The sequence below is a fragment of the Somniosus microcephalus genome, chromosome 23 (genome assembly GCF_052327205.1).
Source record: "Somniosus microcephalus isolate GS21.2 chromosome 23, FLI_Smic_1.0, whole genome shotgun sequence".
Lineage (NCBI taxonomy): Eukaryota > Metazoa > Chordata > Chondrichthyes > Squaliformes > Somniosidae > Somniosus > Somniosus microcephalus.
Window position 1 is genome coordinate 21,854,720 of NC_141009.1, and position 16,748 is coordinate 21,871,467.

General features: G+C 46.0%; 1 protein-coding gene across 3 annotated transcripts in view; it reads left to right on the plus strand.

The window, feature by feature from the left end:
* The window catches only part of garnl3 (GTPase activating Rap/RanGAP domain like 3), a 484,279-nt gene that overhangs the window by 409,607 nt on the left and 57,924 nt on the right, over positions 1–16,748 (plus strand). For all 3 annotated transcript variants that reach the window (XM_085965587.1, XM_085965586.1, XM_085965588.1), the window contains 5 exons: positions 440–598; positions 7,118–7,184; positions 12,226–12,333; positions 13,562–13,680; positions 14,784–14,922. In XM_085965587.1, the coding sequence (XP_085821713.1) occupies positions 440–598; positions 7,118–7,184; positions 12,226–12,333; positions 13,562–13,680; positions 14,784–14,922 (592 nt within the window). The remainder of the gene's footprint in view (positions 1–439; positions 599–7,117; positions 7,185–12,225; positions 12,334–13,561; positions 13,681–14,783; positions 14,923–16,748) is intronic.

Below are 16,748 nucleotides of genomic sequence, written 5' to 3' on the forward strand. Positions count from 1 at the left end.
TTCCCCTGGCTGGAGAGTATGGAGCTTAGGGGGCATCGTCTCGTGATAAGGGGTCGGCCATTCAGGACCGAGATGAGGAGGAATTTCTTCACTCAGAAGGTGGTGAATCTTTGGAATTCTCTAACCCCAGAGGGCTGTGGATGCTGAGTCGTTGAGTATATTCAAGGCTGAGATCGATAGATTTTTTGGACTCTAGGGCAATCAGGGATATGGGGATCGGGCGGGAAAGTGGAGTTGAGGTCGATGATCAGCCGTGATCTTATTGAATGGCGGAGCAGGCTCGAAGGGCCGAATGGCCAACTCCTGCTCCTATTTCTTATGTTCTTACCCCTGCAATTATTTCAGCAAGCACGCAAGACTCTGGAAATGGAGTTTGTTTTTTTTTCTTTTCTTTCTGTTTTTCAGATGTAACCACTTCGCTCTCCTTGTCTGTTCGCAGGAAATCTGCTTGTCCGACCCGCCCGTGGTCATGACCCTCGTGGACGGGCCCACCGGAGAAAATGACAACCTGATCTGCGTGGCATACCGTCATCAGTTTGATTTGGTGAACGAGAGCACGGGGGAATCGTACAAGTTGCACCATGTTGATGCAAGTAAGGTGAGTACAGAGCTCGAGATAAACAACTCGCCCCCTCCAAAAAAAACCTCCTGCCCCCTCACTTAACCAGCTTCACTTTGAGTGGCTCCGCACTGCTTCATTGGTCCGAAAATAATTCGGGTTTATGTAAACGTGTCCATCCTAACGTGAAAATGGGAACAGAGATTGTGCAACTAATTCTTGTGAAATGCAAAGACAGTATGAATGTACAGTCTTTAGCAGCACATGTACATTGGACACAGTACCGAGAAGATTAACAGGGTCCCTCGGTCAAGAATGACATGAGAATCTGAAGCGTTACTCAGGTTTCTGCGTATTTTTGTAACGTTACATTTAATAAGGATAACATTTCAAACTTAAAAAGGCAACACCTTTTCTTGGCTTATGAGGGCCATCGCTGAAGTATCTCTTAAATTTAGCGTGAGTCTCTATAACGATAAAAAGTTTTTATTGGCTTGCAGCCAAATGAGTGCCCAAAAAATCAGGGCAGAGTAAAATCTCTGGGTGCCTTTAATTGAATCAATGTGCAAGTCAAAGTGCACAAGAATGGCAGGGATTTGTTCTATGGTAAGAAGAAAATGGTTGAAATTTCAATATCCCAGAATACATAAACAGAAAATGCTTGAAATACAGGAAACTTTGTTATATCCGGCACCGACGGGACCGAGCTGTTGCCGATCTATCAAAACTGCCGGACATACAAAGTTAATGTTGAAGGATACGGAGCTTTTCATCTCCGTATCTGACAACAAACACTGTTGCTTAGCAACAGCTTCAAACAGTCGGCCCGTACCTTGGAAGCGTCTCTGTAGCTTAGCAACAGCTTCAGAGAGACTTTCCAAAGCCTGACTGTTGGAAAAAAAAAGCCACGAGAAGAAAAGCAACCTAACAGAATGGCTCCTGATTTCTGCCGGTAGATCGAGGTTTCTGGACATACAACCTCCGGATAAACCAAAGTCTCCTGTATGTAGATCTGTCAGCTCATCTGCTGCTGAAACTCTCATCCATGCCTTTGTTATCTCTAGACTTGAGTATTCCAACACACTCCTGGTCAGTCTCCCACTTTCCACCCTACTTGAGATAGAGGATCAGCCATGATCATATTGAATGGCGGAGCAGGCTCGACGGGCTGAATGGCCGACTCCTGCTCCTATTTTTCTATGTTTCTTTCTATGTTTCTACGTAAACTTGAGGTAATCCAAAACTCGACTGCCCGTGTCCCAACCCGCACCAAGTCCCATTCGCCCATCACCCCTGTGCTCGCTGGCCCCCAGTTAAGCAGCGCCTCAATTTCAAAATTCTTATCTTGTTTTCAAATCCCTCCATGCCTCGCCCCTCCCTATCTCTGTAATCTCCTTCAGCCCCACAACCCACCCCCCGAGATATCTGCGCTCCTCTAATTCTCCCCTCTTGAGCATCCCTGATTATAATCGCTCAACCATTGGTGGCCGTTCCTTCTGTTGCCTCGGCCCTAGGCTCTGGAATTCCCTGCCTAAACCTCTCCGCCTCACTACCTCTCTTTCCTCCTTTCAGACGCTCCTTAAAACCTACCTCTTTGACCAAGCTTTTGGTCACCTGCCATAATTTATCCTTATGTGGCCCGGTGTCAAATTTTTTGTCTTAAAATACTCCTGTGCAGCGCCTTGGGATGTTTTACTACGTTAAAGGCGCTATATAAATACAAGTTGTTGTTGTATCTGAAATGAAAAAAGGACACGTTAATATTTCAGATGTAGATCCTTCATTCTGCGGAATAGTCTACTCCCAAATTGTTAACCATTCTTATTAAAAAAACTAATTCTTTATAATGTTTTGTGCTCATCAAGGTCTGGGATGTTAATGCAGAGGGATTGGATCACTTTCCACTTCCACTGGACTCCCAGGTCCGGTACAGCACAGCTGCAAGCAGTGTAAAGCTTCCTCCGATGCTGCCCCAACAACGTGCCTCAGCCACCCAGCCTGAAAGCAACACCCTCTATCCAACCAGTGGGGCACTTTTTTTCCAATTTCCATTTCTTTCGGCCTGTCTGAGTCGCACTGCCCATCACTGAAGGCACTGAAAAGGAAAATCAGACGGGTGTATAAGCATAGAAATTTACAGCACAGAAGGAGGCCATTCGGCCCATCGTGTCTGTGCTCGGAAATGGTCGGCCGATCTGCGTCCGCCTGTTTCCCAAAGTTAAAGTCAGCCTCTCTGTCTCCATGGTTACAATGGATAGTTACCTGGGAGTTGCAACTTTTGATTGTGACGTTATGTACTGTGAGTTTCACTGATGATGGGCTGAGAAACATGCGGTTTGACTAGTTGCAGGATATTGTTATCCTTCAGCTCAAGTGCTGCCCTATCCTTATTTCTATGGAATTTTCTCACGATGCTTATTGCCGCAGCACTGCCAACTCACGTCAGTGCATCACAGGAGCTGAAAATATGAGAAACACCCAAAATAGTCCTAGCTCTGTCCAAGTGACTCATTCCAGTAAATATATGTTTGTAGTGAAAACCATCTGTTTTTCACCGATCAAAATGCAAAGTTGCCCCTAGCAATACCAGAAAAACAGCAAGTCACCGGGGCTTGCGCTCTGTATGAAGTTTAAAACCATCTGGTGGGTGAGTTAGTGGCAGCAGCATTGGTGCAAGTGATGACGAGTGCACCTTCCTCATGTTGGCCTCAAGGCTGCGAGCGTCCCAGGTGGAGTTGCTGCTTGTAAACGCACTTGTCTCTGGATTCCACCTGTAATGGCGAGATTTGCTTAGATAAATGGAACGGAGACGTACACTTTGAAGCCTTTGTTCGAATGGTTCCGCAGAGATTTGGGAGCAGCCTCCATACATTCATCAACCTGTGTGTGAAACACCCCCTGTTGCCCTCGCCAATTCTGGCTTCTTTCATCCCGTCCGCTTCCCTTCCTGCTAATTGTGTGATTTGTCACGCTTACACCTTTACCACTCTGGTAATTGTCCCCAGTATTGTAATCCTGGCATTGAGACACGAGCATCCCACAGACGCACCTTCAGAAATTGTATCGAATCGAATAACTTCAATTTCCTGTTTCTCGCACAGCGACGACAAACTCATTATCAAAAGTTCTGACTCCTGGCGATCCAATCAATAATTGTAACCACAGCAACAGAGTTTTTTCAGCTGGATGTTGTAAGATATTTAACCTGAAAGAATGCCCTTTTTCGTTGCGTTTCTTCCCTCCTGACGAACCCTGTGGCCCTGAAGGTTCACACACTTTAATCCTCACTATAGTTCAAATAATATTTTCGGTTAGAATTATCGCTAAAATGCCTGGAAGGAGGCAAAAGGCTGGGCGGCATTCCTGGCTGCCGATTGGCTGGTGCGGTGTTTACTGCTGGTGAACACACTGCCACTTCATCTCATTATTTTCCCTTACAGCAGCAAAAGGAAGATGCAGATATAAATATACATGGCTGTATGACGCGCACCTGCCCAGCAGATCGTATGTGCTCTGTGGCGGCTGTTCCACACACCAGTCTGTCGGCCCGAGATCAATGGAACTATTACGATAGCAAAATACTGCGGATGCTGGAAATCCGAAATAACAACAGAGAATGCTGGAAAAACTCAGCAGGCCAGGCAACATCCGTGGAGAGAAATTAGAGTCGACGTTTCGGGTCGAAACCCTTCTTCAAAACTGGAAAGGAAATGAAATAGATCGAAAGGAGGGCTGGGGAGGGAACAAAAGAGAAGTGAAGAGACATTAAGAGGTATTCAAAACGCGACGAGATGGTAATAGGACAGTGGAGACAAAAGACGGCTCAGATTAGGTGTGAAATGTTCTGGCAGAATGGGAGACAGCTGGCATGTGGGAGAGAGAAAAAAAAAAGGAAAGGGGGGGGGAGGGAAAACCCAAAACAAAGGGGTGGGGAAAAAAAAACATAAGTAAAAATGTAATAGGGGCCGAGGTTATGATCTGAAGTTGTTGAACTCGATATTGAGTCCGGAAGGCTGTAAAGTACCGAATCGGAAGATGAGGTGCTGTTCCTCGAGTTTACGTTGAGCTTCGAGGAACAGCACCTCATCTTCCGATTCGGCACGTTACAGCCTTCCGGACTCAATATCGAGTTCAACAATTTCAGATCATAACCTCGGCCCCTCTTACATTTTTACTTATATATTTTTTTCCCCACCCCTTTGTTTTGGGTTCCCCCCCCCCCTTTCCTCTTTTTTTTACATGGCAGCTGTCTCCCATTCTGCCAATACATTTCACACCTAATCTGAGCTGTCTTTTGTCTCCACTAGTCCGATCACCATCTCGTCACGTTTTGAATACCTCTTAATGTCTCTTCACTTCTTTTGTTCCCTCCCCAGCCCTCCTTTCGATCAATTTCATTTCCTTTCCAGTTTTGAAGAAGGGTTTCGACCCGAAACGTCGACTCTAATTTCTCTCCACAGATGTTGCCTGGCCCGCTGAGTTTTTCCAGCATTCTCTGTTGTTATTTCAATGGAACTATTGATTCATTATTACTATTGAGAAAACCTGGGTTTTCTTCACAAAGCCAGGGCCACATCACTGCGTCCTGACTTGCTATCAGGAAAGACCGAACAGGCTGGGGCTCAAGAGAAAACATAGAAACATAGAAGATAGGAGCAGGAGTAGGCCATTCGGCCCCTCGAGCCTACTCCGCCATTCAATGAGATCATGGCTGATCATCCAAATTCAGTACCCGGTCCCTGCTTTCTCCCCATATCCCTTTAGCCTTAAGAAATATATCTAACTCCTTCTTGAATATATTTAATGAATTGACCTCAACTGCCTTCTGTGGTAGAGAATTCCACAGGTTCACCACTCTCTGGGTGAAGAAATTCCTCCTCATCTCTGTCCTAAATGGCCTACCCCTTATCCTTAGACTGTAAACCCTGGTTCTGGACTCCCCGGCCATCGGGAACATCCTTCCTGCATCCAGTCTGTCCAGTCCTGTTAGAATTTAAAAGAGATGGGGTGAGCTCTTTAAGATAGAGGTCTTTAAGATTATGGAAGGGTTTGACAGGGTAGACGTAGAGAAAATGTTTCCACTTGTGGGAAAGTTCAAAACTCGCTGCCATCAATATAAGATAGTCACCAATAAATCTAATAGGCAATTCAAGAGGAACTTCTTTACCCAGAGAGTGGTGAGAATGTGGAACTCGCTACCACAGGGAGTGGTTGAGGCGGATAGTATAAGTGCATTTAAGGGGAAGCTAGATTAACACATGAGGTAGAAAGGAACAGAAGGTTAAGCTGATAGGGTTAGATGAGGACGGCTGGGAGGAGGAGGTGTGGAAACTCCAGCATGGACCAGCTGGGCCCAATGGCTTGTTCCTGTGCTGTACGCACTATGTAATGACAGGACTCCATTGCAATGTAATAGCCGAGGGGTGGACAGGGAAGTGATTTCAATCCCCATGGTGGGGATAAGTTGAACTTTTAACTAATTTTTGTCCTTCCCGACGATAGCAGCAATACCAGCCGGAAAAATCGAGGTGATGAATCACTGTCCCCAAAGGGGAGTTACACACCGGGCAGGAATGTGTTTTGTTGCTGCCATGTCAGAATCATGGTACTGCTTTTGGTTCCTGGTGGGGTCTGCTGTCACACTTGTGGTTTCCTGCTGTTTGTCTTGTTAAGCCCTATTGATCCAACACCGTATGAGCAGCGGGATTAGAGACTATCAGCAGTATTAAATCTAAGTGAGGCTACAGACGCACTGACATATCTAGGAGGCTCTCCTTCCAAAAGTTTAGAACATGCTGACACATGTATTAGAGCTCGAAATATAGCAGGGATTATTTTGCTACTATTCAAGTATCTTTTATTCCACCAGATATTTGGTTACTTTACATAGATTGAGGAATGCAGACATTCTAACGCTTCATACAATTTGTATACTGAACATGTTTGTATCTGGAATTCCTTGCCCAAACCTCTCCGCCTCGCTACCTCTTTTTCCTCCTTTCAGACGCACCTTAAAACCTACTTCTTTGACCAAGCTTTTGGTCGCCTATCCTAATTTATCCTTATGTGGCTCGGTGTCAAATTTATTGTCTTAAAATACTCCTGTGCAGCGCCTTGGGATGTTTTACTACGTTAAAGGCGCTATATAAATACAAGTTGTTGTTGTTGTATATTTTTATACTTTGCAATGTTCTATATCTATAAGCTGCAAAGTGTTAATATTCAGGGAGCGACATTTCTGATCAGCAAGCGTGACAGATTGTAAACTTGTTTAAACCTACGGACCTGTGTCCATTTAACAGTGACATAGCTCAAAAATATCAAATTTGATCGATTGTCACTGCTGGTCGCTGACATTCGGGAAGTCGGTTATCTTGCTGGTCTCCATTGTCAGTGTAACGTCCAGTTGTGTCGGTAACAAGACACAGCTGAAATGTAGGAAGAGTAGCCTTTGATATGCTGGATTTACCCTTCCGTGTTGAGACCCTGTTTTAAAAGTTAAGACTTTCCATACTTCTTGTCAACACTATGCACTACCCATACCCATTATCATTGCAGGTTAATTTTGTTGCAGCTATTGATGTGTATGAAGATGGTGAAGCGGGACTATTACTCTGTTATAACTGTAAGTTCAAACGTTTCAACTCTGTTTGGTTGCAACTTATCTAATGGCTGTAAGGGTTTAGCCTTTCCTGGTATTTACTGAGGAACAAAGAAGGTGCTGTCTATGCAGTGGTTCTAGATTGGATGTATATTCCATTGTACCAGCCGTGGCTCAGTGGGCAGCACCCTCGCCTCTGAGTCAGAAGGTTGTGGGTTCAAGTCCCACTCCAGAGACTTGAGCACATAAAGCTAGGCTGACGCTCCCAGTGCAGTGCCAAGGACGTGCTGCACTGTCGGAGGTGCCGTCTTTCAGATGAGACGTTAAACCGAGGCCCCATCTGCTCCCTCAGCTGGACGTAAAAGATCCCATGGCCACTATTTTGAAGACGAGTGGGGGGACTTATCCCCAGTGTCCTGGCCAATATTAATCAACATCACTAAAAACAGATTATCTGGTCATTATCACATTGCTGTTTGCGGGAGCTTGCTGTGCGCAAATTGGCTGCCGCGTTCCCCACATTACAACAGAGACTGCACTTCAGCGAGTACTTCATTAGCTGTAAAGCGCTTTGGGACGTACTGAGGTCATGAAAGGTGCTATATAAATGCAAGTCTTTGTTTTCTTTTCATTGTCCAAGTTTGCAGCCAACACAAAGCTGGGTGGGCATGTGTGCTGTGAGGAGGATGCAGAGAAACTCCAGTACGATTTGGACAGGTTGGGTGATTGGGCAAATGCATGGCAAATGCAGTATAATGTGGATAAATGCGAGGTTATCCACTTCGGTGGCAAAAACAGGAAGGCAGATTATTATCTGAACGGCAATAGATTGGGAAAAGGGGAAGCGCAATGAGACCTGGGTGTCCTTGTGCGCCAGTCGCTGAAGGTAAGCATGCAGGTGCAGCAGGCGATTAAGAAGACAAATGGTATGTTGGCCTTCATAGCGAGAGGATTCGAGTACAGGAGCAAGGATGTCTTGCTGCAGTTGTACAGGGCCTTGGTGAGACCACACCTTGAGTATTGTGTGCAGTTTTGGTCGCCTTATCTGAGGAAGGATGTTCTTGCCATGGAGAGAGTGCAGCGAAGATTCACCAGACTGATACCTAGGATGGCAGGAATGACGTATGAGGAGCGATTGGGTCGATTAGTCTTATATTCACTGGAGTTTAGAAGAATGAGAGGGGATCTCATTGAAACTTATAAAATTCTGACAGGACTGGACAGACTAGATGCGGGAAGGATGTTCTCGATGGCGGGGGAATCCAGAACCAGGGGTCACAGTCTAAGGATAAGGGGTAACCCATTTAGGACAGAGATGAGGAGGAATTTCTTCACCCAGAGAGTGGTGAACCTGTGGAATTCTCTGCCACAGAAGGCAATTGAGGCCAATTCATTAAATATATTCAAGAAGGAGTTGGATATATTTCTTGAGGCTAAAGGGATCAAGGGATATGGGGATAAAGCAGGGACAGGGTACTGAATTTGGATGATCAGCCATGATCTCATTAAATGGCGGAACAGGCTCGAGGGGCCGAATGGCCTACTCCTGCTCCTATCTTCTATGTTTCTATTGTCCAACCTGGCCTTTCATAGGTTGAATGAGATGGTGTTGTAGCATTGAGGCAGTATTTAAACAATGCAGCTACATCGCCATCTGCTGCATCTGTTTCTGTTCCTCAATCATAGCAGAAAACCCCTCAGTCGGTTACGACCCAATCGTCGACTTGCCTGTTTATGCCCCTGCAGTGCGGACGCTCTGCTCCGGGCCAGGCTTTTATTTACTATCCTAGTTTTCGGGAGGCCCCTGTTGGTATAGCGTGTTGTCGTACCAGCACACCACACTGCCAGCTAGCCCAAGCACCTTGTGACGTTGGTTGCAGTGCACCATTGGCAGAGGGTCGGCACAGAGCACCTGTCTGCCCTCTGGGCGGTGGAATGTTAAAACCTTTAAAGGGCAAATCATGAGGATGGATAAGTGTAATGCAATTCTTCTGGAATTTTAATTGCCTTCACCTCACCCTACCTTTCCTCCACCCTTCAGTGACAGAAATTGCAAACCTATTTAACAAATACAGCTTACAAATATCTACACCTTAAACTATTTTGAGATTTTTCTTTTTAGTTAACTTTTGACAAAATAAGCATTATCCAATTTCCTTCAGATTTTTTAACCTGTTCCTGTTTAGTTTGAATGCCATGGTGGTTTAAAATTTGACGTTGGCTATTTTTTGGCCGTGCCGAAGTTATCCTTACTTACTCACTGGGCTCTGTGTTTACACATCGTGGTCTAGAAATTCGTCTCGGGCGGTGGTGCGATACGGGCGGGATCGGATCGGCCGTCCGTTACACACAACGCCTGACATTCAGTTCTATTGACTGCAGTGGGACTGAATAATGAAAGAAAGACTTGCATTTATATAGCGCCTTTCACAACCACCGGATGTCTCAAAGCGCTTTACAGCCAATGACGTAGTTTTGAAGTGTTGTCACTGTTGTAATGTGGAAAACACGGCAGCCAATTTGCGCACAGCAAGCTCCCACAAACAGCAATGATAATGACCAGATAATCTGTGTTTTGTTGGTTGAGGGATAAATATTGGCCAGGACACCGGGGATAACTCCCCCTGCTCTTCTTCGAAATAGTGCCGTGGGATCTTTTACGTCCACCTGAGTGACGTCTAACGTCTCATCCGAAAGACAGCACCTCCAACAGTGCAGCACTCCCTCGGCACTGCACTGGAGTGTCAGCTTAGATTTTTGTGCTCAAGTCTCTGGAGTGGGACTTGAACCCACGACCTTCTGACTCAGAGGCGAGTGTGCTACCCACTGAGCCACGGCTGACGCCGTCGGGTGTTCAGCTGCTGCGTATAACGAGCGGCAGATCCAATACCGCCCGTTTTGCGAGATGAATTTCAAGGCCCCCTATCTTAGTAATGCTCGTCAACATTGCGGGATATTTGTCTGGTTGCAGTCCCCCTGTCATTAGACAACGGTGAACAGCAAAGTACAGGAAACTTTGTATTATCCGGAGGTTAACTGTCCAGAATGCTCGAGCCACCGGCAAAAATCAGGAGCCGTTTCGTTAGGTTTTTTTTCTTTTCGTTGCTTTTTTTTCACCAGTCAGGCTCTGCAAGGTCTCGCTGAAGCTGTTGCTAAGCTACAGAGATGCTTGCAAGATACGGCCGACTGTTTAGAAGAAGCAACAGGGTTTGTTGCCAGATACGGAGCTCAAAATCTCCGTATGTTTCAACATTAGCACTGGTTTGTCCGGCACTTTTGATGGGACGGCAACAGCTCGGTCCGGTCGGTGCCGGATAGCACAAAGTTTCCTGTATATGTTTACTATAGGATTTGGCACACAGTCATTTTGGCATAAGGCTACATTTAAACGCCGATAGTGTTGTGTGCAACAGCTTTGCAGAACACTCGACTTTTACATTTGTGCTGACGTTCTTCAGTTCTATTGCACACGACAACATTGTATTTGCACTCACCAAGAACAATTTCATTTTTGCTAATGCTCCCAAACATTATCACGGTATCGGTGCTACTGGCCTTTTTTCATTTGCTTTACTGGGAAAAGAATTGTAGAGCAGCGTTTGGCTCATACAAAATCTTCTGACATTGTGTAATTCCAAGTAGCAATAATTTACTTGACAGCCGGTGATTGATTTCAGCAGCGTCAGGCAGCCAGTCGGCCTGAGCTGTATATCAGTGTCGCTCTGAAGTCTTGCCATGATGAGACATTGGTTAGAGTATGCAAAGAGGGCTTTTCCACTTAGAGAAGTAAGGAGAAAGCTTCTTTCTGCCCTCTTAATGACTTTCTTTTTGGCAACTGGCCCAGGACTGAAGATAACGGTGAAGCTGCCAGTCTAAAAAGAAATCTTCAAACGTGCGTAACATTTCACTGCTCATCTGAAAGAAGCTGAGTGGAAAAAGAAACATTAGGTGGTTCAGGGATAGTAGGGAGTCAATAAGCTATTAGCAGTTATGACCACAAACTAACATGGGTAACCAGGAAGCAGGCATTAAATCAGTCACCTTTCTATTTAACTGGGGCTGATTACTCCATTATTTCCCTCCACAGATAATCCATAGCGATCAGAATTTTCCTGTACGTCGCACATGTTCTGAGTCCCCCTAAGATCATTATGTGTTTTTTTGTGATGGCGCCGATGAAGATGGCTGCCGTCCTTGCGAGCTCCGTGCGTACCAGGCAGCTAAGTGTTCTTGCTGCTTGGTGCTCTCGGCTCGTCAAGAAAAAAGCATTTCACTGACTAGATTACACTTCTTGTATTTAGTTATGTGACCAATAAAATTGAAATTGAAATTGAAATTCAGCAAGCAGTGTAGACTGACAGTGCAACGCCTAATCACTGCACCGCTCCGCAATCTGTTTGCCATGTCTATTTAACGGGAAATTTGAAATGTAGTGTGCGAACCATGTAAAAAGCATTTTTCAATATTTAGATGACTTCAGTTACGTGGAGAGATTAGAGAAGCTGGGCTTGTTCTCCTTAGAGCAGAGAAGGTTAAGGGGAGACTTAATAGAGGCGTTCAAAATCATGAACGGTTTTCATAGAGTAAATAAGGAGAAACTGTTTCCACTGGTAGGAGGGACGGTAACCGGAGGGGACAGATTTAAGGAAATTGGCAAAAGAGCCAGAGGGGAGATGAGGGAAAAAAAATTTACACAGCGAGTTATTATGATCTGGAATGCACTGTGTGAAAGGGTGATGGAAGCAGATTCAATAATAACTTTCAAAAGGGGAATTGGATAAATACTTGAAGGGGAGAAAATCGCACGGCTTTGGGGAAAGAGCAGGGGAGTGGGACTAATGAGATGGATCTCTCAAAGAGCTGGCACAGACACGATGGGCCGAATGGCCTCCCCCTGTGCTGTATGATTCTTTGCTTAGAGTTGCTTTTATTTTATATTTGCTGCACAGAGTCAGAGGCGCTGGATTAGGGCACTCCCCCAGCAAGTCACCTCCTCCCGCCTCTGTTCATTCACTTAATTCCAGTTAACATTAAAGTGATCGAGTATTATTCTGTTGTATTACAGATGTCTGTTACTACAAGAAGGTGTGTCCCTTTAATGGTGGTTCTCCATTGATCCAGCCTTCAGCTTCTGACTTCCACTTCAGCTGGAATCAGGTTCCTAATGCTATAGGTATGAGCGTCTGCTTATTACAGGCTGACGTGAGATGCATATTAATAAGAAAGTGCTTCACATTTTTCAATTGCAATGAAAGTAGTCACTGCGGATTTTATAAAGATTATAATAGTGCTTTTTACTACTTAGCTATTGTGATTAATTGGATGGGGCCTGAAAGAAACGAAGGGAATTCAATTTTGAGGTACAACATCTTTTAAGGTGGGTATTGTGTAACCGCCGATGAGGAGCATTTCCCTTTCCTTTTGATCTCGCTGCTACTTCACAACTGTAACTGCTTGTTTGGTCGATTTGCTGCCTGCGGTTGGAGTGTAGCACGCACTGTAAATTCAAAATGGAGTAAGGCGCAAAATGGCAGCATCGCTGGCTCAGCGTCATCTTTATATGAAACGAAAGCAAGATAATTGGAGGCACAGTAGCACCGTGTGTAGGAAGCGGGGTGTGGCGCCTCGGAGAGATGCTGAGCTAACTCTGCCGTGGGACTGCAGGGCCTTTCAAAATGTTCGCTTCCCCCTCCAAAAACAAGATATAAAGCATCATTATTTTTAACTGTGGACTTTCGAAGGGAATGTTCATTTTGATTTCAAAGGATGGTGGTTAATTTTTTTCTGGGCAATCCTTTAAATATGTGATTTGATAATCGCTTCTGTTTTGTTCCCCTCCTGTTTTCTCCCATTAAGTATGTCCCTCTGATCCACCCTATCCTTACTAAGAAGGCGCAGACCAGCAGTGGCAATGTACGTGGAGGTTTCCAATGGAAGGGCAGTGCACACTCGCCGTGTTGGTTCTTGGCCCACCTCTCAAGGGCTTTGGTTACACATTGCAGGAAGGAACTCTCCTCAGGAAATTTGGCCTCAGTCCCTCAGATGACTCGGTTGCCAGTGGCAAACTCACCCACGACAGCAGGCCCCCTTAAGACAATGTCGGTCAAGTCTGGATGTGACCTCAGGCCTCCTGTTTCCAAACTTTACTGACAGTCGGAGATGGATTGACACCAGTCTAAACCCAACTTGCAAGTAACGCATAAGTTCGCTGCTCAGAGTTGGGTTTGAGAGAAAATAAATCTTTCCTGCTGCACGTTTCATATCAAGACCAATACTGAGATGGTTGTAGCATTAAACTGTTCTTGCATACTCCCATGTCGGTCAGTAAGAGTGTGCTGGAATGCACTAGCAAGCTCTGTAAGTGTTATGATAATATTTTTGTTGCATTTTCTTTTCCGCAGTCTGTGCGTTTCCTTATATCTTGGCCTTCACGACTGATTCTATTGAGATTCGACTGGTCGTGAATGGAAACCTCGTCCACACGGCTGTAATGCTTGAGCTTCATCTCACTGCATCACAGGTATGAGACTCCACTGCAGATTATCTATTTACACATTTGTATTCTGCCAAATGATGTCGTTCCGATGTGTGCCATCTCGGGCTAGACGGCATTGCAGCAGTGCCTGGGAAACAGCAACATTGTCGTGGTCTAATGACATTTGAAATATTCACTTTTAAAAGGAGGGAATATTTATTTAAAACATAAGAACATAAGAAATAAGAGCAGGAGTTGGCCATACAGCCCCTCAAGCCTGCTGCACCATTCAGTAAGATCGTGGCTGATCATCGACTTCAACTCCACTTTCCCGCCCGATCTCCATATCCTTCGATTCCCCATGAGTCCAAGAATCTATCGATCTCAGCCTTGAATATACTCAAAGACTCAGCATCCACAGCCCTCTGGGGCAGAGAATTCCAAAGGTTCACAACCCCGAGTGAAGAAATTCCTCCTCATCTCAGTCTTAAATGGCCGACCCCTTATCCTGAGACTATGCCCCCTAGTTCTAGACACTCCAGCCAGGGGAAACAACCTCTCAGCATCTACCCTGTTAGATGCCATTACAGACTAATACAAATGCATTCAGAAATGCAAGAGCCTAGTGTGTGTGTGTATTGTTAAACACCGTGACATGGTTTGGTGGAGAAGGCTTTTATTATGTGGGAAGAATGAGTCTGTTGTGCTCATCGACTTTAGGAGTCGGAGCTGGGAAATACTTCTCCAAATTTTGTGGCCACCATCAAGCCCATGGAGCACGACACACAGGGCAAACATCTCACTGTGGCCCAACAATATGGCTTGATTACACGCTCAGAATAAGACCCCCATTGCACAAGTGCGAATAGTTCTACTTTACACACATGGTCTGTTTGGCAGGGATTGCCAGTGTGTGCTGCATTATTGACCATGTACACTGTGCACTCATACCCAGTAGGAACTGTTGGATCAGGAATGCTAAAAATAGTATCACGTTGGAGCCTTACGAGTTTCATCCCATCAGTCTGGGCTAATCCTTTCCCACTGGTGAAATTGTAACCCACTGCAACATTCAGTCCCCTCAAAAAATATTAGACTTGCTCTTGGGAGATGACTAACCTGTCGATTGTTTCTCTCTCTCATTCCAGTCGGATATTTATTTTACATCTGCCGCTGCATCGGTTAATACAGCCTCCAGCGGCAGCTCAAAGGAGACCAGCTCACACAGTTCTCCACAAACTCCAACAGGTCAGGAAATGCCTGTGCTCCCCTCATCTCAAGGTGAAGGTAAGCAGTAACTTGTGCCTCTCAGCAGGAAACCTAAGGCACGATGAAGATTTAAATCTCAATTGAAGTCTTAAACTATAACAGAATTTGTATTTATCTTTAATGTAATAAACGTCCCAAGATGTGTCACACAGGGGAGGGTGGACATCGAGCAGTCGTGGGCGAACTAGGAGAGAAGACTGGTTGAAAAGACACTGGGTGGACAGGGGTGATGAGTGTGCAGGACAGGATGTGGGCCATAGAAACATAGAAGATAGGAGCAGGAGTAGGCCATTCGGCCCCTTGAGCCTGCTCCGCCATTCAATGAGATCATGGCTGATCATCCAAATTCAGTACCCTGTCCCTGCCTTCTCCCCATATCCCTTGATCCCTTTAACCTTAAGAAATATATCTAACTCCTTCTTGAATATATTTAATGAATTGGCCTCAACTGCCTTCTGTGGTAGAGAATTCCACAGGTTCACCACTCTCTGGGTGAAGAAATTCCTCCTCATCTCAGTCATAAATGGCTTACCCCTTATCCTTAGACTGTGACCCCTGGTTCTGGACTCCCCCGCCATCGGGAACATCCTTCCTGCATCTAGTCTGTCTAGTCCTGTTAGAATTTTATAAGTTTCTATGAGCCACGGAGCTTTAGACAAGTTGGAGTCTATGTAGGATGGAGCTTGGGAGGCCATCGAGAAGAACACTAGGAGAGCTGCAGACTTGAGATAATTGTGGAGGTGGATGATATTGTGGAGGTGGAATTAAGCAGTCTTGGTAATGGACCGGGCATTGGGGACTAGAAATTTGACTTGCGCCTAAAAGGGGCGACAAGTCAGCGCAGCGATTGGTCCATGTCTGTGCCGGTGTGCAGCCCATGTCACATTCTGCACCGGACCTCATTCGCATTAAACCAGCGACCAGCCCGCCAATTTGGAGGTCGCTAAATTGGGTCGGTTGCGACACCACTAGCAGCCCGCAAGCAAGTCCTGGGACGGGGATTGTGGGGGATGAGCACGGACTGACAGCGGCCCACATTGGCGCTGTGCTCCTCCCGGCTCCACACTCAGGTAGGTAAAAAAGAAACGCTCGCCTCTTCTTCGGCAGCTTTGCTGCGGCCCCTGTAAGGTCCACTGGTTAGGCTGTCGGAAATCCAAAAGAACTGAGCGGGAGCATTCATTCCGTTTTTGCCCAATTTGGCAGCAGGGCCCTGAAACAGGCATGAGGCCCCAGAATAGCATAATCAAGGGGCCTAACACTTGTTTCAGCTGGGCGCCTCGGGCTCTCGGAAGTCTCCCAGGAGGATCGGGCGCGGGAGACTACCACCTGAAATTGGTCCCCTTAACCCTGATTTTGTGCCCAGAAATCGGGCGCCACGCATACCAATTTCAATTGAATCTCAGCTCGGGGTCGAACGGGGCTATGGTTCAGCTGGGGGTGGGATGGAATCCTGGGGGGGTGCAGTTGGGGGCAAGAGTATTTGGTTCATAGAAACATACAGCACAGAAGGAGGCCATTCGGCCCATTGTGCCTGTGCCGGCTCTTTGAAAGAGCTATCCGATTAGTCCCAATCCCCTGCTCTTTCCCCATAGCCCTGCAAATTATTCCCATTCAAGTATTTATCCAGTTCCCTTTTGAAGGTGCATTCCAGATTCCATGGTTTTTGAATAATTTCCACCTCATCCACGACTCATGCAGCACGGTGGCATAGTGGTTAGCACTGTTGCCTCACAGCGCCAGGGACCCGGGTTCGAATCCGGCCTCGGGTGACTGTCGGTGTGGAGTTTGCACATTCTCCCCGTGTTTGCGTGGGTTTCCTCCCACAGTCCAAAGATGTGCGGGTT